At 48.4% G+C, this 19,488-nt stretch overlaps 7 protein-coding genes across 9 annotated transcripts in view; 4 read left to right on the forward strand and 3 right to left on the reverse strand.

Moving 5' to 3' along the window:
• Positions 1–9,236, forward strand: part of LOC4813589 (uncharacterized) — a 53,276-nt gene extending 44,040 nt beyond the window's left edge. The window contains exons 1-3 of one of the 2 annotated variants that reach the window (XM_033381455.1): positions 7,112–7,157; positions 8,336–8,670; positions 8,809–9,236. In XM_033381455.1, coding sequence (XP_033237346.1) covers positions 7,127–7,157; positions 8,336–8,670; positions 8,809–9,159 — 717 coding nt within the window. In that variant the 5' untranslated portion in view covers positions 7,112–7,126 and the 3' untranslated portion in view covers positions 9,160–9,236. Of the gene's footprint in view, positions 1–7,111; positions 7,158–8,335; positions 8,671–8,808 lie in introns of those variants that run through there. The other variant, XM_033381456.1, reaches the window with a different exon arrangement.
• Positions 7,701–8,309, forward strand: SNCF (SoxNeuro Co-Factor). Its single transcript, XM_001353558.4, has one exon. It carries the CDS (start codon positions 7,763–7,765, stop codon positions 8,177–8,179), a length of 417 nt encoding a protein of 138 aa, XP_001353594.4. The 5' UTR covers positions 7,701–7,762; the 3' UTR covers positions 8,180–8,309.
• LOC4813590 (nucleolin) lies at positions 9,184–10,401 on the reverse strand. Its single transcript, XM_001353560.4, has 2 exons — positions 10,102–10,401; positions 9,184–10,011 (listed from the first exon to the last, which is right to left on the reverse strand). The coding sequence occupies exons 1-2, from the start codon at positions 10,295–10,297 to the stop codon at positions 9,281–9,283; spliced, it is 927 nt and encodes a 308-aa protein (XP_001353596.4). The 5' UTR covers positions 10,298–10,401; the 3' UTR covers positions 9,184–9,280.
• Positions 10,402–11,526: 1,125 nt separating this feature from the next.
• Positions 11,527–12,997, forward strand: ImpL1 (Ecdysone-inducible gene L1). Its single transcript, XM_001353561.4, has 2 exons — positions 11,527–11,911; positions 11,989–12,997. Exons 1-2 carry the CDS (start codon positions 11,881–11,883, stop codon positions 12,927–12,929), a joined length of 972 nt encoding a protein of 323 aa, XP_001353597.3. The 5' UTR covers positions 11,527–11,880; the 3' UTR covers positions 12,930–12,997.
• A 575-nt stretch (positions 12,998–13,572) lies between these two features.
• Positions 13,573–14,833, forward strand: LOC4813839 (actin cytoskeleton-regulatory complex protein pan1). Its single transcript, XM_001353562.4, has 2 exons — positions 13,573–13,745; positions 13,805–14,833. Exons 1-2 carry the CDS (start codon positions 13,598–13,600, stop codon positions 14,809–14,811), a joined length of 1,155 nt encoding a protein of 384 aa, XP_001353598.4. The 5' UTR covers positions 13,573–13,597; the 3' UTR covers positions 14,812–14,833.
• LOC4813840 (transmembrane protein 19) lies at positions 14,817–16,720 on the reverse strand. The gene is made up of 2 exons (XM_001353563.4): positions 16,517–16,720; positions 14,817–16,457 (listed from the first exon to the last, which is right to left on the reverse strand). Exons 1-2 carry the CDS (start codon positions 16,623–16,625, stop codon positions 15,574–15,576), a joined length of 993 nt encoding a protein of 330 aa, XP_001353599.1. The 5' UTR covers positions 16,626–16,720; the 3' UTR covers positions 14,817–15,573.
• A 60-nt stretch (positions 16,721–16,780) lies between these two features.
• Poc1 (Proteome of centrioles 1) lies at positions 16,781–18,925 on the reverse strand. 2 transcript variants are annotated; one of them, XM_015187449.2, is made up of 3 exons: positions 17,557–18,925; positions 17,292–17,498; positions 16,781–17,066 (listed from the first exon to the last, which is right to left on the reverse strand). In XM_015187449.2, the coding sequence occupies exons 1-3, from the start codon at positions 18,433–18,435 to the stop codon at positions 16,935–16,937; spliced, it is 1,218 nt and encodes a 405-aa protein (XP_015042935.1). In that variant the 5' UTR covers positions 18,436–18,925; the 3' UTR covers positions 16,781–16,934. The 2 variants fall into 2 exon arrangements, with proteins under 2 accessions (XP_015042935.1, XP_001353600.2); XM_001353564.4 differs by having other exon boundaries at positions 16,828–17,498; positions 17,557–18,922.
• Between the last annotated feature and the right edge of the window lie 563 nt (positions 18,926–19,488).

Raw genomic sequence — 19,488 nt, forward strand, 5'->3', positions numbered from 1 at the left:
CTATTCATTATGTACTTCTAAATTCAGATCCCTTGGCAACCCATTTAGTCTTTAGTTTCTGCATCAGTCCCAGACACTCACGTTACCATCTCTAAAAAGCCTTTAACTAACTCCAGACATGGCACACGGTCCTCCAGACCCCAGCGTTATTGTTACTGTTTTCCCTGCTCTTTTTTTCACGTTTTAGGGCGTTAGTTTATAAAAAATGCACAAAGCTTGGCCGTGTTAAGAACTCGCTGCCACTCCCCCTCTCTTTCAGGCCAAAAGTGGCTGCCTTACGACGTCTATGGCTCATTCTTATCAACTTTTGGCCGTGCTTATAACTTTTGCCAGGAGGCAGTCGCAGTAGCTGTAGCAGCAAGGAGCAGCAAGGAGCAGGAGCAAGGACTTTGTTAGCTGCACGCGACAAGAGAGCATCCTGGAAACCAGTATCCAACCAGAATCCGCCCATTCAGGCAGCCAGACAGCAGCCAGGCAGCCAAGCAGCCAGGCAGCCAAGCAGCCAGGCAGCAGCCATCCAGCCCCATTCAGACAACTTCTGCTAACAACAATAATTGTTAATAATGTTTATGAAAAGTTGCCCCACCATCGTATCCACCATCGTTTCCTCGACCATCGTCCCCTGCCATTCCCTGCTGCCACTTTTGCCATAGTTTGGCATATCTTTTGGTTTTGTTCAGTTGACTGTTGCTGGTCGAGCAATTGCCTGAATGGCATTCTATATGTATGTATGTACGCCAGGAATACGAGTATACAAGACACTTGCTTAAGTTTAATGATATTTGTTTATTTATGGGCCAATTGTTGTCAAGTTTTGTGCACAAAGCAGATTGCCTTCCCCAAAGAATGAGGCATCAAATAAAATAGCAGATTCCTATGGTCCTGGACCATCCGTCCATCCATCCATCCATCCATCCATCTATCATCCCCACATTGAGATTGAGGTAGATCAAATGCTCAAGATGCTCTTTCTACTCAAAGGAAGTGCAGGACACACTTCAATTTAAACTATAAGCCAGCTCTCAGCCAGGAAGAGAGCTTCCACCTTTGTCACAGCGTTTGACATGGATTGCCCCCTACCCCTCCCCCTCCCCCGGCTCAGCTCCTGCCACGACTCGAACATCCGCTGGAAATGATGCTCGGGACAATGTCTGCCAGCTGACGCGAGCTTCCGCCATATAAACACCCCCTAAATGGAAGAAAGGAAGGAGCCAGGGAGAGCAGAAAGCGGAAAGCAGAGAGCCGAGAGCCGTGAGCCGAGAGGAATACCGGAAGGAAGGACAACGAAAGACTGTTGCTTAAGTTGGGGCGCCAAGTGTTCAATATATCAATCAAAGGTGTTGAAAATAAATGAAAAATGTGTCGAAAGTTTATCATTGGATACCAGGGCCAGGGCGCAGGGGGAAATGAAAGAAACGACCAGCGGATTTTCCATTTTTCCCCATTTTCCAACGGCACAATGTGAGGGGTAAAACAAATGGTGCGTAAAAATAAAGTAGCATGCGAGTAGCACACGACATGGCAACTTTTTCCAAATCGATTAAGCTGTGACAACTTGCCAGTTCCCCCACACCCCCCACACACCCCGCAAACCCCACTACTCCATTTGTCCAGGTCTCCAGCTCCTCGACTCCCTCCCTGAAAGTGTTTAAAGGTTAGCGTTTGAAAAGTGAAAAGGAAATTTCCCACTGCACTGCCTTTGGACATATCCCCAATGCTACCCCTAAGGCAGGCAAACCGCAAAAGCGAAGCTCGGGGAGCATTGAATGCATTTTTCTCGTACCCACGCCCACGCCCGCACTTGTGCCTTCTGCAGTCGGCAACTATTTTCTGAAAATCTGTCGAAAACTGTTCACTTTTGCTGCTCACTGGCAATAAGCCCCAGAACACAAATAAGTGTGGAGCGGGACCATTTGGCAGTCTGGTTTGGGGTCTAAAGTTAGCAAGTAACCTGGAATTTCGTAAAGGAAAATAGAGAGCTTGCCTTGAGGAAACCGGTGGCTGCCACTTGGAACTGGGAATGCTCTCTCCACAAACGTAATTCCAGAAACAAATTATGATCGTTCCGGAGACTAAGTAATTGTACACACTGATCCTTGGTCAGTAAATACCTCAAACGTGGTGCCCCGTGGAGAGCATGCATTGAGGGTATTCAATAGCAATGGTCACATTCGGCGGCGGCGGCGGCAAGATATTGGGCCAAAAGTGTAGCACAAAATTCTGCTGACTGCTGACTGCTGCCAGAAGCAGGCCAGTACCGTTAACGTTACCGTAACCATAACCGCTGTACCCCTCCCACGAATGGTTTTTGGCTTAAGCGTCCTCCACTTCACTTAACTTTCCGTTTTCCTGTTTTCCACTGACTTTCTGTCCAGAGCTTTTGCGCTTTTGGCGTAGAAATTCTCCAGTGTTTTTGCTTCTGGTCAAGTATGATTGGAATTTTATATGGCCAAAAGGTTCGACGACGGCGACGACGACGACGACGACGACGACGTCAAAATGGCCAACACGTAGTCGGGCAGCAGCGGGCGGTGGCCATCAAGTGTTTGACTTTTAGTTGGGTCCTGGAGAGCGCTTCTCACTGGCTTTTGCAGAGCAAAGCAAATTGTTACTGACTCCTTTTCGATATTATTATTAATTTATGTCCAAGTTCGAGTACAAATACGAGGCAGGAGTACAGTGTACCAGAGTACACATCACCATAGCTCCATCTCAATCAATAAACTAGTCACGTCTATGACACCCCCAATGGACCATCCCAATCGCAATCGCAATCCTAATCCGAATCCCCATTCGATTCAATCCAGTCCGGAAATGAGCAGCAAACAAAAATATCCATTTGCAATTTGTTGCCTGGCGATTAATGAGTATTGGAGTGGAGTGGAGTGGATCTGGCGGTGGAGCGGAGTAGCCGAGTAGCAGAGCAGCAGAGTAGCAAAGTAGCGAAAGAGCCAGAGAAACTGCTTAATTTATGTTACTTATCAAAATGGCGCTAATTGAAAATTAGCCGGTTATCGTGCAATTATCTGGACTGGACTCTTCCTTGCTTCCCATATGCCCAGGGGTATGGGTGGCTCTGGCTCATTCTGTTTGGCTTTTGGGTTCTGCTGGCGGGGAAATTCAATTTCCATAGCCAATAGATAAGCGCACCCCAAAACGAAGTCGGAGCCAGAGCCAGAGCCGGTGCCGGATGCGCTGGAGTTGGTCGGGGTGGGGTGGTATATATATTTTGATTTGTGCGTGCCCATCCACCGTGATTTCCTCCCCTGATAAGCCCAGCCGAAATTAAGAGACAGCACCCCTCGCCTTTCTCCCGAGTTAATAGACCATGGCCTAGTACAATTTATGGCCAAATAAGTCGGCAAGTCGGTGAGTTCAGAGCGTGGCCTGTTCTGCTAATAGCGGGCGATGATTTGGCAATTGTTTGAATTTCAATGAACCGATTGTTGCAAGATATGTATATATGTAGATGTAGACCCATGGCAAACAACAACAAAAGTACTTAGTACTTTATAAAAGCAATGTCAAAGCTCTGATGGCCCCTCCCTCGCATCTCTGTCAACTGCCTAGTCTCTTTCGATCACCAATACCATAGGTATCCAGAAAACTAAATTCTTGTGTTTAGTTTACTCTCACACATCCTTCAGCCATTCCTTGAATCAATTTCTCTTCCTCTTTGACTCGAATTCACTTCTTTCTCCTCAGCCTCTTGCTTCGCCGTTTATATTTGTGTGTGTGTGTGTGTGGGTATGGGTATGTGTGTTTATTTGCTTCTCTATTGGCCATTTCAATTCCTCTTTGAGGTCCGGGCCAGCAAATTGGACAACTTAAAGAGCTCATTAAATTAACTACACGCATCTGGACGACTTTCGGCCATTTTCACTTGTTCTACATATTTATTATTATCTTTTTGTGCCTCTCCCTCTTCCTCTCCTCTCCTCCCTCCCTCTCTCCGTGTGCGTTTGTGTGTGCTCCTTTTCTCAATTTCATTTTGTCAGTTTGGTCCTCTCTCCTCTGCTGACATGACATGAACTGTAGTTTATTTATTATTTCTCTCTCCGCTCATTTTCCCATTCTCCTTGTACACTTGTACACTTTTCGGGCTTCTTTCCATTTTATTTATATCCTTGACGCATGCAAGCATGTGTGTATGGTGTGCATGTATGGGAATCAGGTCATATATGCACACACACACACACACACACACACGCATACACATTTGAATGTCCGTAGTTTATTGTCAATTGTTTGTGGCATTTATTTCGCAATTGTTTTCCTCCATTTTGTCACTTTGTTTGCCTCTGCCTTTTGTTCATTTATTTATTTATTTGATTAGTTTTTATTGCATGACAATTTTCCGTGCATGCGAATATGATAAAAGGAGTTTCACTCTTTGTCCTCGGGGCAGACATGCAGATACTCCTGCCCCTGCCGCTGCTAATGCCGCCTATTGTGGCAGTACTCTGGGCAGCCTGGACGTAGGCTGAGAATTGGCAGTTAGTGGAAAACCACTAAGGAAAAGGAGAGACTTCATAATACCTACAACTATCGGGCCATCTTCCTATCTAAACTTTGAGGATTGTCCTTGTTAATGGCATTTATCGAAACCATAATTCGTTCATCAGTTGACTATCATTTAACCAATTCAAAGTCAATTTTCTCTCTCTTCCTCTATCTGTCATATGCCCTGCACAAACACAATAAAAGTCCTTCCACAGGATAACCCATCCATTAACCCTCATCGACTGCAATGGGATTGGAGACCAACCCCCCCAACCCCGTTTTGCCCTTCACTCGCCTCACTTTGAATGCGGATAACCATATGTGGCCTCCCTGCGTTGCAGCGCGTTGCATCGGACTCAGGCTGGGGCTCAGGCTCTGGATGCTCGGGCAGAATGTCAGGACATCCATCCATCCGATGTTATTTGGTCGCCCCACAGTCGATTGAATTGCCATGCGGCACGTGCAACATGAATGGACTCGCTGCAATCGTCCTATGCATATAAAAGGAGGCTGAAAGCTGTTGATGATTGGGCGTGGGTGTGGGCGTGGGCGTGGAGCTCGGCGTGGACGTGGGCATGGGTCGGCGAGGTAGAGCGCGGCCCTAACGCGTGGCTTCAACTCAATTATCAAACTTTTGGCCGCCGATCCGGGAGCCAACCTGGACTCGGAACACCCTACCAGAACCACTATACCACTTTGCCACACTGCACTCCACTGCACTGCCACACACACACACACACACACACGAGCTCGTGTACAGATTGCCAGACAGACGAACGAACACGTGTTGGAAACAAACGGAAATGGATTTTTGATTGAGTGCACAATAAAATGTGCAATGCATTTTACAGGCCAAAACAAGAGCGAAACGAGTATGAAACATGCAAAAGAACAACTCCCTCCCCCAAAGTGGAGTTAGTCGTATTTATTTTATTCTACTCATATCAAAAAAATAACAAAAACAAAAAAAAACAACAACAAAATCTACAAAAGAACCTTTTTAATTTTGGCGAAAAGTTGCAATTTATTTGGTTCGCCCTTCCATCATCATGAAAGTCAATTTATTTCATTATAAAGTGCATAGGACTGGGGGCCGGACCCGTCTGTCTTCTTTCCGCATCCTCTGGTATCCTCCTTTTTCTTTCCATTTTATGGCGCATATTTGGCCAATTTATTGGCCTCATGCTCATGGCTAACAAATTGCAAACACACAATGTGGATGGAAAATTATTGCGTCGTTCGTTCGATTGGATGCAATGAAAAAGTTTTCCATCTTCCCCCCTTGGCAGGGGTTTTTCTGCATTTATAATTGGAAATCTATAAAGGGCGGATCGTAAAATAGCCCCCGAGTCAAGGGTCAGACATAAAAAAAAATCGTACGGAAACAGTTAACGGAAGTGAATGATGCCCTATCATAAAACGAGAGTATGGAGATCAAGCTAATTGATTGACTGATGGATGACGACTCTCAGTAGCGATGAGGAGTATGGGAAGTATGGGAATGATATGGATGATGGAGAAGGTAAGTCCTCACAAGGATCAACCCAGTCTAATAGCAAAATCGATCAACCCGAACCGAATGCAGACCCAAGCCAAGAGCCAAAACTATCCCTAGATGTAAATATGCTGCCAAAAATCTTATATAAAACGAAGACAGAGACAGAGACAGAGACGGAGACAGAGACAGATGCCTCTGGCAGTCGCTCAGTCATGGGGAATCACAAAAACGATGCCAATTTTCGACTATTTCCCTATGGCCAAATTTGTGTATCCAACTTCTGTGGGCCAGCGCCGGCAGATCGATGTCTGGAACGGGCTGGGTCTGGAGTCCTCGTGGTCTAGACATTGTCTAATGACAAACGCAAACCACAAAAGATGACGACGACAGCGACATTGAGGACTGAGGACTGAGGACTGAGGATTGAGGGAAAGGAAAGGAAAATGTTATGCAAGTCGCTCCAAGTCGGAGCCAAGTCAAATGGAAATGCTTTCGGATGAGTCCTTGTCTGGCTGCGGACAAAATGCACGAGTAAGATAAATAAACTGAACTTTAAATGGCTGCCAATCGACCGTCGACCCATCGATGACTTGTCTATGGCCTGGCCTGACCTGGCTAGTTCCCATTGACCAGATAAAAGGGGAGGTGAAAGGGAGACGAGACTTCAAGATGAGCAGCGGGGCATTGAAGCGAAAGAATCTCTCGATTCGATTCGATTCGATTCAAAATTCATAAAATGCATGCAAAAATAAATCGAACCCAAAAAGTGGCGCATCATCATTATTTATTCGACTTTACACCACCCCACCGCACCACCACCACCACCACTACCAGAACTTCCACTCTCCTGTGCCTTTGGCCCCAACAAAAGGCACAATCAATGACGACATCGGTGTTTAAATTTGTCGAAGCAACAGAGAATTTGCATAGTTAGAAGAGAAATAGAGAAAAGAAGCAACAGACTATTGAGAAATTAATATGCAAATTGTTCGCAGAGAGAACGAACTCCTCTTAAGCATTGTTCCCATTCAAGTGAAATTTCTTGGGCCAAAAAGTTCTTCTTGGCGGCTATAAAATAGAAATCTCATGCCAATAGCGATTTCAGTATTATTCCAAAACACGACCATGAAGCGCTCTTGGAGTCTCTATTGCGGAGGTACGTTCTCTGACAAGGTGTTGTATGTGATGACAGTGTATGGGGGATTGCAATTGTTTGGACAGAAGACTGTGGAAAATTGTGAAAAGGAGTCCTTAGCTAGAATTTGCTAGAAGTTTTGTGGGGAACAAGGTCGTCTTTTCTTTCGTCTTTCGTTTTACCCAAACGGCAGCTCCTGAGTTCCGCTGAAAGAGGTTCCCGAAATGTCAAAAAATTCCAAGAATACCAAGAAACCGTATCCGTATCCCCTGCTGGGTCTGGGTTTTGGCGAGGACTAGAACAACGCCACAAAACCCAAACGGATCTGATCTGCCCAAAACGGCGCTAAGTTGACAGCCATAATTGAGGCTTAAGTCTGGCTCTGGCTCTGGTTACGGTTTTGGAACAGCAACCGGCAGCTCCAGCTTGGGCTGGTGTCATAAAGCCATAAATAATCCGCGGAAATACCCAGACCCCGAATGAAAATTATGGAAAACTGCAAGTTTATGGCAGGCACACGCGCGACCAGACACTCGCTAATGATCCAAACTACCTGAAGGACCTTTAAAAGGAGCTCAGCCTAGAGTCCTGAGCATCAAACGGAGCTGGATCGTCGGAGAAGCAGCATGATTGACGAACACAAAATGAAGAAACATTCGGAGAATAAGCAGCGTTCGAGCAGCAAACCGCGGAAGTCCCACGATCCTTTGAGGAAAAAGAAAAAGGCTCTAAAGAAGCTGCGCAAGATGGCACCCAAAATAAATTTATCCTACCAGCTGTTCCTCTACCGCCAAGAACTGAAGCGGGCCAGTGCGGACTTCTCCTACTTGCGTCTGTCCAGAGCCAAGATAATGCTGACCAAGGAGCTGATAGCCAAGAAAATCGGCAGCTGCGATCAGATGAGCAGCGTGGACGATCTGAAGATGCTCAGCCGGGAGGTGCAGTTCAAGAAGCGTCTCACCAGTCAGGTGGAGCGTCTGGAGGAGTTCAAGAACCTGGGCCTCACCGAGATGATACTCGATGGCAAGAAGACAACCCTATAGCTGTGGCAGGAGCAATGGAAACGGCAAAAGCGTTAGGCTAGAGGCTAGGACTGGGCATTTACTTTAAGCTAGTTGTAATCTGTTGGGCTGTAATATTTTATCAAATAAAATATCGCAACGAACAATTTAATCCAGCTCTTTGCCACAACCTTTCAGCCATACTGCTCTGCTCTACCAGTCTCTGCTCAGCCCAGAATGTCACCTATTCGAACGACACTCAGGAGGCCCTCAAACTGGAGGCGTTACTCCAGTCGTCATCCACCACTTCAAGCACTTCGAGCACTCCGAAGCCGCGTGGCTGCTCGACTTCTCCTCTGACCAAGGCCAAGGCCAAGCAGGCCCATGAAATCGAGGAGGATGATAACAACTTCTCGAACGATCGGCTGCCTGCGTTGACCGACGATGAGTACAGCAGCCTGGGGGAGGATGCCAATCCCTTGCACTTCCTTAAGCAGCAGCCTCCTCCACAACAGCAGCCCGCTAAGCAGCAGGTATGAAATGGTTTAATCCTGGGTAATCCCGGGGACCCACTGACGATTGGTAGTGATCTTCTTCTCTGTGATATCTACCTCTCTCGCCACTCCTGTGATCCTTGTTTTATTGAAGTGTATCTTTCATTCCCTTTACAGCAGCCCAAGCCTGAACCTATGGCAATGCCCCAGGCCGGTGGCTCTTCCATCTACATAACCATCCCCATATACATCAATTCGGCCGGCAAGCTGCCCCTCACTCTGACCATTGGCGACCAGCAGATGTCCCTCAATCAGCTGCGAAAGTCAGCCTCCGGGTCGGCAGCAGCGAACAAGAAGAACCCCCATACGAAGGCGCCCAATTCCCACTTCAATCGTTTGCTGGAGCAGATCGAGACAACTCCCAAGAGGCGGACCACCAACCGCCATCGCAGTCAGCTGAAGAGCAATATCTATGCGGCAAAGGAGCGCCCGGATCGGCACGCTTCCGTCTACTACCCGAGCCTCTGAAATACGAGCACCGGTGCTTACGTATACATTATAACATAACTTTAATGGCTAACAATAAATAAATGACAAACAAAGTAGCTGAGAAACTTGTGTGGAACTAGAGTTGAAGACGGAGCTCTGGCTAGACAGCATTGCTGAGAGGAGTCGCGGCATCAGTCACTTGCTGCTCCACCGGCTCCACGGGCTTGACAGGCTTGACAGGCTCTGGCTCGGGAGCTGCAGTCTCGGCATCCTTTTTGGGATTCTGCTGCGGGGACTCCGTCTCGGGCTGCTTGTTCTCATCCGTGTTGGGTACGACTGTGGCCGGAGTCTCATCATCGTCATCGTAGTCATCGCCGATGACCTGCTCGATGGTCTGCTGGATGAAGTGCTCGAACTGCTGGAAGTACTGCAGAGCGTTGTTGGCCACCTGTGCGGTGGGCAGATCTGTGGTGACCTTCTTCAGGGCATCGCGGATGAGCACGAGCACTGGCTTCCGGGAGGGAGCCACTGGCACTGCGGCTGTCACAGTGTCGGGGTCTTTCTCCAGCTCTGAGGGGGTCTCTGTGGCGGCTTCAGAGGGCGTCTCCTCAGTGGTGGCCACATCGCGACGTCTTCTGATCAGGGAGTCGTCGTCATCGTCATCATCATCATCATTCTCTTCGTCGTCATCTTCCTTGGACTCCTCCTCCACCTTGTGCACATCCTCATCGTCGTCGTGCTCCTCACTGCTGTCCGCACTGGAGTTTTGAACCAGTTCCTCCTCCTCCTCCACCTCCACCTGCCGCGAGGCAGGGTACTCGAGGCTCGTGTCGATGTCCGACTCAGCCACTGGGGCAGCACTCGCCACACAGGCCAGGGCCACTAAGGCAGCTGCACCAGAGAGAAGAAGAGAATTAGTTGGGGCATTCCATATTTCCACACTCCATTGCAGGAGGTAGGTAGGTAGGTTCAATGGCTTACCGAGGGACAGGTAGATGGCTCGAACCATAATGCTAATCCTTTTGTTTCTTTTCCGTGGGCGAACAGTTGACTTTTGCAGTTTTGCGGTCTTTCTGAGCGAATCCAGCGCTTTGCTTTCGCTTTTTATAGCCCCACCAAAATGAAAGTAAATCAACAAGGCGCGCTCCACCTTCGATCCCAAACCAAACCATCCCATACGATCCGATCCGCTCCGCTCCGCTCTCAGCGAGCTCCGAGTCTGGCTCTGGGTCTGGCGACTAAACAGAGCGTTGTCCAGTCGCTTTTACTGCAACCGAAGCTCTCTTTCTCTGGTTTCTGTTCGTTTCTTGTTTCTTTATTTTGTTTTCTTTCCGTTGGACTTCTTTTGTTTACCCTTCACACACGCATACACCCACCCACACACACACACACACACACACACACTGACGCACCAAAGAAACCGAAATCATTTATTTAAATTTTGTGTGCGTTTCTTTCTGGTTACTTCTTTCATAAATTTCGGGCATCTGTCCCGCCGACAGCCTCTGCTCAGCCCTATTTGCCCTAGAAATTAACGAAGCCCGCGCTTTGTTGCTGATATGCAAAACTGCTTACAAGATCACTTAGTAGGCCCCCTTGGGTGTTCGGTGTTCGGTCATCGGGCCCTTAATTATGTAATTAGACATGCTTGTAGTCCGGCCCGGCATCGATCAGATCGCCCCCAACTGGCTGTCTGGGCTGGCTGGCCGGCTGGCCGGCAATGCATCCATCAAACACAGGTCCCAACTTTCTAATGCTAATGGGAAATTTTGAAAACATTTCCATTAAAAATCAAATATAAATAAATCAACAAGAAAGCAAATGAAATGAGAGGGTGGACGAAGAAAGCCGCCGATCAGCGAGATCACGAGTTGGATGAGTGAGGGAATGATAGGTGCAATTATGGATGGTCATGGCAGATCAGAGACCTCTCGGAGAATGCTCTGAGGAGTCTCCGAATGATGTCTAAGTCTATCCTCTAGCTGGAAATCAAGTTTAGGCTTCACTCTAATTAAAACTACAATTACCTGCGATGGAAGAGCTCTCTCACATAGGAGTAGATCAGAGATCAACACACTGGCAACAATAAACAATAGCAGAGCTTGATTGGATCTGAGGGGATTTCCTGCAAGCAAATGCAGCTGCCACTGCCACTGCCGGCAATCTCTAAACTCAAACCCAAAGAACTCTCCCCACAAACAGAAGGTAAAATAAATAAAACAAGATCACCGAACCTTTCCAGATTGACCCAATTTTGAAGAACCGGCTCAAGAGGCAGACAAGCTGATCTTCTGAGCTGGAGGCTGGACGGCTGGCCGACTGGGCGGCTGGACGGCTGGACGGCTGGGCGTTCGAATGGAGGGCAAGTAAGGTGTTAAACACACAACCAGTTCCATGTCCAAGCGAGAGCATTCTAGATGATTATCAGGCCAGTCCAGGCCAGTGTGTTTGTGTGCGTGCAAAAGGGTAAGCTGATAAATGACAACCAAAAGAGCTTGCATAAAATTTCACCAACAACGAAAAAAATCACTAAATCTTTTCGTACTTTCGTTCGTGTCTCGGGGGGGATATCTCGGAACTGCGCGAAGTGTAAACACAAGCCCGCAGATGAAAAGATTTACGAAGAAAAACCGGTAGATGGCCAGAAGAATTCCCCCCAAGTGCGGAACGCCTGTACTTAAGCCGCCATTCGCCAGAAGATGCGATCAGTTGTTATAGCGACGAGCAGCTGAGCAGATCAGATCGTAAGTGCAAAATAAGATGAGACCAATTCAGGCTGTTTTCGTTCTAGGTAAGTCCCCCAGGCTTCTGGCTCTGTCAAGCAGGACTCAGCATCCAACCCACTCACTGTCCCTCATCTTTTTTCAGTGGCCGCCCTGCTGCTCCTGGAGGTGTCTCCCATCGAGGCGAAGCGCCGCAAGCACAAGGGCTCTGACCACCACCACCACCATGACAAGTCCGACTCCCAGAAGACCAAGACCAAGACGAAGTGGTCCAGCTCCACGGACCTGGCCAGCAACACTCAGGTATCCACCGAGGAGCACGGCTACTACGTGAAGCGCACCTACGCTCCTCAGGCCGATGCCCAGGGCAGCATCCGGATGAGTCCCCCCTTCCTGGCCATTCCCATTGCCTGGTTCAGCTGCGACCAGGGCCAGAAGGATTGCCAGGCCACCAACTCGGCGGCGATCAACAGCGCTGCCCAGTCCCTTCAGGAGGGGTACCTCTGCGACGACGACTGTGTGGATCTGTACGAGCCAGTGTGCGGCAGGACTGCCAATGAGGTTGCCGTCTTCTACAATCAGTGCAAGCTCAACGTGGCCAAGTGCCGCTCCCATGGCCTTTGGTCCGAACTGGCCTATGCCGATTGCCAGCAAACCTATCCCAAGGAAACGGCCTGTGCCGACAAGAAGTTCAGGAGTTCGCCCTATTTCCGTGACAGTGCCACCGTGGAGAAAATGAACCAGGAGAAGGAGAAGGAGGAAAAGAAAAAGCAGGAGAAGGAGAAGGACAGCAGTGACAGTAGCGAAGAGAAGGAAGACAATATTTCGCCCATTGCTCTTCCCCTGCCCCAGAAACCAGTTGAAGGCGAGGCATCACCTTCGGTTGCAGCTTCACTTCCTGAACCTGTCCCGGTGGCTGTATCAACCCCCGTGAAGACCTCCGAAGAGATTGCCGTGCCACCCATGCCCATGAAGGACACTCAATCCCCAAAACCCTTGGTGATCGCCATGGCTGAGGCCGCTCCAGTGACAGAACAGAGCCAGCCCAAGGCCGACAACGATAGACTCAAGTATACCGTAGCTTAAAAGAAAAATCTCACTTAAAAGTTAATATTTATTTTAATTTAAACAAATAAAATAATTTGAGAAAAATACTTAAAGAGACTTCGATTTTAAACATGAAATACAAATCAGAAAGGAAGGCTAGCCATCTAGTACTTAGATCGATCATTTCTGTGGAAGTTATACTTTTACTAAAATATACATATTATATATGTACTATATAGAATAGAATGCAAAGTTTTCGCCAGATAGCTTTCGAATAAACAGAGAGACAAACTTACAGACTTCGCAGATACTTTCTTCTGCTGAAAATATTTGTAAACCCTCTAAAAGAGTATACAATTCGATGTCTCACAAATTGTTTGCACAATGGGCTTGCAAAATTATAACAAAATTCCATATTTAAGGATAGAGATCTTCGAATGGCTTCCAGCAACGATTTGATGAACCAACTCTAGCGCCAAGCCGTACGTTGGCCGAGGTATTTCCATTCACAGGGCCAGGGAACAAGCATTTATTCGATATATGGCCAGATGCAGCTTCGTTGAAGGCAGAGTGCATTTCTAGATAGGTGCATTGACCCTGGAAACAAGTTCTATAAACTGATTGACCGTCAAAGATATCAGTAGCTGAATGGCCCTCATCATTAGAAGCCGAGCACTAAACCTAATTGGGAGGGCGTGGGATGGACAATGGTTGCCTCAAGTCGCCGCCAGACGAAGCCTATAAAAACTGTGAGGGACTCTCCAGCAGAGCACAGAAGTCATTCGACTGCAATGGGAGGCAGAAGAGTCCGAATGTGGAGCACAAAACTGCAGCTACTGATCCTGCTAAGCGGAGGTGAGTCGCGAAGGTCGGACGAAGAACGAAGAGATCCATTAAGATACACCCTTCCACAGCCCTGCTCAGTGCCCGAGCTTCACCAACTGGAGACCAAGCGGAAGAAGTCACTGTAACCCATCCACCACCTGAGCAACTCGAATCGGAATCGCGCTCGCAGAAGGAGGATGTCTTGGATGTGGACGAGGACCTAGATGGCAGGAGTGCCTATGTCAACAATCAGTTTGTGCCCAGTGAGCCCGTGGAGCTGTTGGAGGATGAGCAGAATGCGCCACTCTATGAGATACTTCAGAAGCAAATGGAGCAAGTCCTGGCCTCCACAGGACCCAACGACCCCGTCTACGAGCATAGGGAGAAGCAGGATAGACGAGATCAGCAGCCTCCTAATCGACCACCCCCTCTCTTCACCAGCAGCCATCCGAACGATGCGGAAGTGGATGATGACTATGAAGATGGGGACGATCGGACGGATTTGGGCTACAGCGATCAAGAGAAGCCAGATGCGGCTTCCGTGCTCGAGGATGATGAGCAGACCGAGACAGGCTATCAATTGCCACAGCCACAGAAGCCATCAACCACCACTCCCAGCACCACCCGTAGACCCCACAAACGCCGCAGTACTACAGCGCATCCGCGCACCACTCGAGCAAGGACCTCAGCGCAACCCAGAGCCACCCCAAAGCCAGCGAACCTAACCACCATTTCCACCACCAGCTCCATTGAGGTGACACCACCTCCGACAACCCCGATCCCAAGGCCCAAGGCCAGTCCCAGTCCCAGTCCCAATCCCCGGCCACTGCCGAATCCATCCAACAGTCTGCCCAGCGATCCTCAGGTCTATCAGCACAAGCGCCGCATCATTTTCAAAACCATCTCGACGGGCTCACAGTTCATCAACTCCCCGATTGGTGATCTTATGATTAAGTTCTCCATCGGCTTCGCCAGGCCAGCTCATGGTGAGGCACCAGTGCCGTCCAGCGAGGCGCTGCGTGCCCTTTCGAACAATTTACTGCGAAACATAGAACTCCAGAAACTGAAGAGAGCCAATAAAGTCCAGAGAGATTGATAAAATTTAGTTTGCAGCAACATTTATCAGAGTTTTTACTGTTAGTTAAGTATAGACGGATAGCCGCAGGGGGATGCCACAAGATCAAGAAAGCGGGAACGTTGTCCGCCACGGCAAGGCCGTGGGCTACTTCTATACCCAGGACTCAGTCAACATAGATGTGAACCTGACAATTATTTAACCGAATTGGTATCGGAGGCGATGAATGTTGCATGCTCTCTGTCTATCTCTCTCTCTCTCGTGCTGATCTCTCCCCATATCTCTGAATTTTTCTGGCACTTGTCATGTGAGAAAGAAAGAATCCACGTCTTCTAGTTATGATGCAATGTTAATTCTTGCCCTTCGTTTATCGCCTTTTTGATCGAATGACCTTTTGTATGCGAATTGTGAATTATTTTATCTGTTTCCGCTATATCTGTCTCTCTCTCTCACGTTTATCACAACACCAACCCAACAGGTTTCTCACACTGCACGATTAAAAGAGAGAGAGAGAGAGAGAGAATGAGTTAGCGCATAGATGTGGTACCGGAGCCACCGGGTATAAAACTTATCAAGTGAACAGGAACATCATTGGCGTCGCTTCGTATGGGTCGGTGCTCCCGCTGCGGCTATCCTTATCGTTGTTCTTTCGAGTCCATCGTTTCGATCGGTACAAGTCTTTTTAGAGTTAATCGCTAAGCGGTTAGGAAGCTTTACAAAAATAGATATATGTGTGTGGAGTATATGATCCTAATGAATAACATGCAACAGATGCCTCCTCCTTCAGCGCACAGGCCAAAACTTGAGAGCGAGGACTGGTATGGTGACGCCCGTGATGATGCTGGAAATGAGATTGACACTGTGGTTGTCCAGAATGCGGAGACCACACACATGACGCACACCCTTGCCTGGGGCATCCACAATCTGGCCTTGCTCATTGATGCCCGAGAACTGCAGCATGCCTCCCAGAAGGGAGTCCAGTAGCGATCCAAAAATTCCGGCAATGCCGCCAAATAGGATTATAGGCCATTGAGGTGGACTTACGAGCAGCATTTTGGCCTCCACCGTGTACCGGACGGTTACAAAATAGCCGAAGCCCACGAGAAAGCCTCCCAGCAGACTAACCACGACTCCGATCAGAGAGATTCCTCCATTGGTGCCGCGTGGCACGCGTCGCCAGCTGATGATGGAGATGGGATCGCGCTGGGAGAGCACGCTGCCTAGCTCACTGGACCATGTGTCCCCATTGCAGCAGGCAAAGGCGCTCATCACGGCAATACCCAGCCAGCTGGAGCGGTACTCTTTGGAAAAATCTATGGCACGCTCGCCGCTGCCGCAGTCGATGAGGTAAAGCAGGGCCAGTTGGGCGGCCATTCCACCGTTGCACAGGACCTGGACCCAGTTTCTCTGTCCCTCGCCCTCCTTGAAGTCGTGCTCGAACCGTCGTTTCATGTGTGCACGGAACTTGGTGGACCGCGACGAGCTGAAGAAAAAGACCACCAGGCTGGCGAAGAACGGATGGCTGGCTACCGACAGTATAAAAGCCACCAAAATGCCTAGAGCGGCTCCAGACCGGCTAACCGAGCGTCGACGCAGCGCCACCGTCATCAGTGTGAGGGGAGCCAGCGTGGAAAACAGCCACCGCATAGGCGGTATCACCCGGGGCTCTGCCAATCAATCAATTAGATAACCTTTTGCATCCTTAAGTGCTTATTCAGTTACACACCTTCGTAGGCATTGTTCCAGATCTTCGAGAAGGCCACGTTGCCCAGCCACATGAACAAGGAAATGGGTATGGCCAGGCCACAGAACAAGACCGGCATCCAGTTGCGCATCGCTTTCAAAGGTTTACATGCAGCTTATATCAATTAATTCGGCACTTTCTCCAGTTTATTTTAATTTGTTTGGTTTTTTTGGTATTCCGATTAGCGACGGACTTGAGAACTTTTTGCTAAGGCCCTGTTATCGGTTTGCGACATTCTCTATGAAATCTGTAAGCTGCACGTTTATGTTAACAGCGTGCTGTTGGGCGCACCGTTTGACTTCAAATAACAAATGTTTATAAATGGAATTGATACTTAATAATACAAATAATAAAATAAAATAATACAAAATAAAATAATAAAAAATAAAATAAAAAATATTCATGACAAGTAGAACCCCTCTAATCGTTGGACACGCTTATCAAGCTCCTTCACCAGACTCGTTACCGCATCCAGCTGGGCAGAGCAGGCGCAGGAGCAGCCCGACGCCGAATCAAACGAAACATCCAATACCTGCGGAAGGTTCGGCTGGTTATGACTTTAATTTAGTTACGGATGGAATGTCAGTGTAAGGCTAGTGAACTAAAAAAAGCGTGGACTGGTGCTGCGAGGCTTGAAGTCCAACTCCTTGGACACCAGTTTGGCCTGCGACAGCAGCGCTTCCGGCTGACCAACCGAAGAAGATTTGCTGGCACTTTTTGGTGTCTGTGGTAGCTTTGTGTGTTCACTGTCAAGCACCTGGAAGTTTTCGTCTAAAACCTTATAGGCGAGCGACTCGCGCATATCGATGCGAATGCTGTGGTCGTTCGACAAGGCTGTGCTGCTGGCGTTGCTCTGCTGGTAAACGGAGGCTACACTGGTGTCGCAGCTGGAGGAGAGCAGGGCAGACTTGGCCTCGAACTGGGAAGCATCGTAGGTGTGCAGATTAGACTGCCAAACTAACAGCTGCAATCGATAATGAGGGATTACACATAAAGCCATTGGATGAGCCGCCCCAACTCACCTGGCGATCGTTGCCACCAGTGGCAAACTTCTCTCCATCCTGGGAAAAGCCCACAGCATTTACAGCCGCCGTATGGCCAGTCAGTGTATAGATGGGTCTGCCCTCCAGCAGATCCAGAACGCGTATGGTGCAGTCATCGCTTCCGGACAACAGAAAATTTCCGCTGGGATGGAAAGCCACATCATTGACGGGCGCCGAGTGAACCACATACAGCTGCAGCAGCTGGCTGCCGCCCACATCGAAGATTTTGATCCGGTTGCATCCCAGGGCCACGGCCACCATGTTGCCCCACGGATGCCAGGCCACCTGCCGTGGGGCGCCCCGCTCTTCGGTGAAGGTGCGCGTGCACTCTCCAGTGTTGACGTCGTAGATGCGCAGCGATTTGTCGTCGCTCACGGTGGCAATCATCTTGCCGTTGGGGCTGAATTTGGCGGCACGCACCCAGTTGGTCTGCTGGCTGAACGACGAGACGAACTGGCGTTTGGCCACGCGCCATATCTTCACGGACTTGTCGTCGGAGGCTGTCAGCATCATCTGGCCGGTCGGGTCAAAGTCGATACTACGCACTGGCTTGCTGTGGGCCACAAACTCACCGGATACGCCGCGCACCTTGGGCTCCCAGATCTTCACAGAGCGGTCGTGGCCGGCGGAGGCCACCAGATTGCCCTTTGGCGACCACGCCACTCCATACACAGCCGATGAATGCGATCCGAAGCGAATGCAGCGTGCCGCCTGTTTCAGGTTCCATAATATCACAGAGCCGTCCAACGATGACGTCGCGATCTGAGACCCTTCGGGGCTGAAGCGGAGCTGGGTGATGCTGCCCGAGTGGCCAGTGAAGTGGCGGTCGAGGGCCGGATCTCTGAACAGTCCCTGCATGTTTGCGTTTAATAGGTTTCTCTTTTGGATTCGTTTATTTGCTTTTTTAACAAATTATTTTGAAATTTTTGCCGCTTTGTTTGAAAGAAAATGCCGTAAGAATTGATCGACTTATCGATAAAATATATGTTGTAACTTAGGTAACAATATTAACAATTGACGGGCGGTGGATTCTCTCGAATTTTGGACTGGATTTTTTTGATCCAAAAAGATGCTGCTTTCAAGTTTTCTTGGTTAGTTTTGTTGTGTTTTTTTTTTTATGTTAACATTTGCTCAATTTTGTACATGGCAACTACACGATAGCAATACATTTGCTACATAGTGCGAGGAAAAAGAAGGTATGGCCAACAGGCCAAAAGGCCCAGAAAGTGGTGCGCATGCATGGTACAAACCACTCCTTTTGCTTAATATACCTTGCAACCACAATCACACGCGCGGTGAGGTTCGTACAAACCCTGCAATTTGCCTATGTTTTTATGCCTGTTGTCCACACCCTTTTAGTCACATTATAAGCGAAAATGCGCCGTCAGAGTCGATATTGATAAGTTCATAAAACGTTCCCTTTACAGTACATTTTGTATTGATTTATTTTGAGCTGGTATTGATATGTTAATGTTAACTAAAATGGAATATTAATGTGCGCGCCTGAATTTAAAATACTAAAGTATTTTAGCTTATGAGTTGCCGTTTGGAACGCCATCGACTTGCAAACATCAAAACTTTTTCAAAAAATACAGACCACGGGGCAGAAGGGACACGGGACGACGGATGACATAAACGTAAATGATGAATTAAAAGAATTAATAGATTAATTAAAAATAGATAGTAGCATATGAATAAGCGGAAATAATTCCTTCTGGCCACGTACATCTTATCTGACATCTACTGTAGAAACGCAAAATTTCATTTGATCTTCGCTCCTAAGGTATGAAACTTTGTTAGTATCGCAACGCCTCAGCAACACTGGAACTACTATTCGATCGCTGGTCTGGCAGCCCATTCGACCTTTACATGATGATCTGGCAGCACTGATCGGACGACGGCGAGCGCAAA

The sequence above is a fragment of the Drosophila pseudoobscura genome, chromosome X, assembly GCF_009870125.1.
Source record: "Drosophila pseudoobscura strain MV-25-SWS-2005 chromosome X, UCI_Dpse_MV25, whole genome shotgun sequence".
NCBI classification, from domain to species: domain Eukaryota; kingdom Metazoa; phylum Arthropoda; class Insecta; order Diptera; family Drosophilidae; genus Drosophila; species Drosophila pseudoobscura.

Coding starts and splice junctions, on each gene's coding strand:
- SNCF (XM_001353558.4), top strand. CDS start 7,763: ATGATTGACGAACACAAAATGAAGAAACATTCGGAGAATAAGCAGCGT.
- LOC4813590 (XM_001353560.4), bottom strand. CDS start 10,297: ATGGGATGGTTTGGTTTGGGATCGAAGGTGGAGCGCGCCTTGTTGATT. Junction 10,012..10,101: donor AGCCATCTACCTGTCCCTCG/GTAAGCCATTGA, acceptor TCTCTGGTGCAG/CTGCCTTAGTGGCCCTGGCC.
- ImpL1 (XM_001353561.4), top strand. CDS start 11,881: ATGAGACCAATTCAGGCTGTTTTCGTTCTAG. Junction 11,912..11,988: donor TCAGGCTGTTTTCGTTCTAG/GTAAGTCCCCCA, acceptor ATCTTTTTTCAG/TGGCCGCCCTGCTGCTCCTG.
- LOC4813839 (XM_001353562.4), top strand. CDS start 13,598: ATGGTTGCCTCAAGTCGCCGCCAGACGAAGCCTATAAAAACTGTGAGG. Junction 13,746..13,804: donor ACTGATCCTGCTAAGCGGAG/GTGAGTCGCGAA, acceptor ACCCTTCCACAG/CCCTGCTCAGTGCCCGAGCT.
- LOC4813840 (XM_001353563.4), bottom strand. CDS start 16,625: ATGCGCAACTGGATGCCGGTCTTGTTCTGTGGCCTGGCCATACCCATT. Junction 16,458..16,516: donor CTGGAACAATGCCTACGAAG/GTGTGTAACTGA, acceptor ATTGATTGGCAG/AGCCCCGGGTGATACCGCCT.
- Poc1 (XM_001353564.4), bottom strand. CDS start 18,435: ATGCAGGGACTGTTCAGAGATCCGGCCCTCGACCGCCACTTCACTGGC. Junction 17,499..17,556: donor CTGGTGGCAACGATCGCCAG/GTGAGTTGGGGC, acceptor TATCGATTGCAG/CTGTTAGTTTGGCAGTCTAA.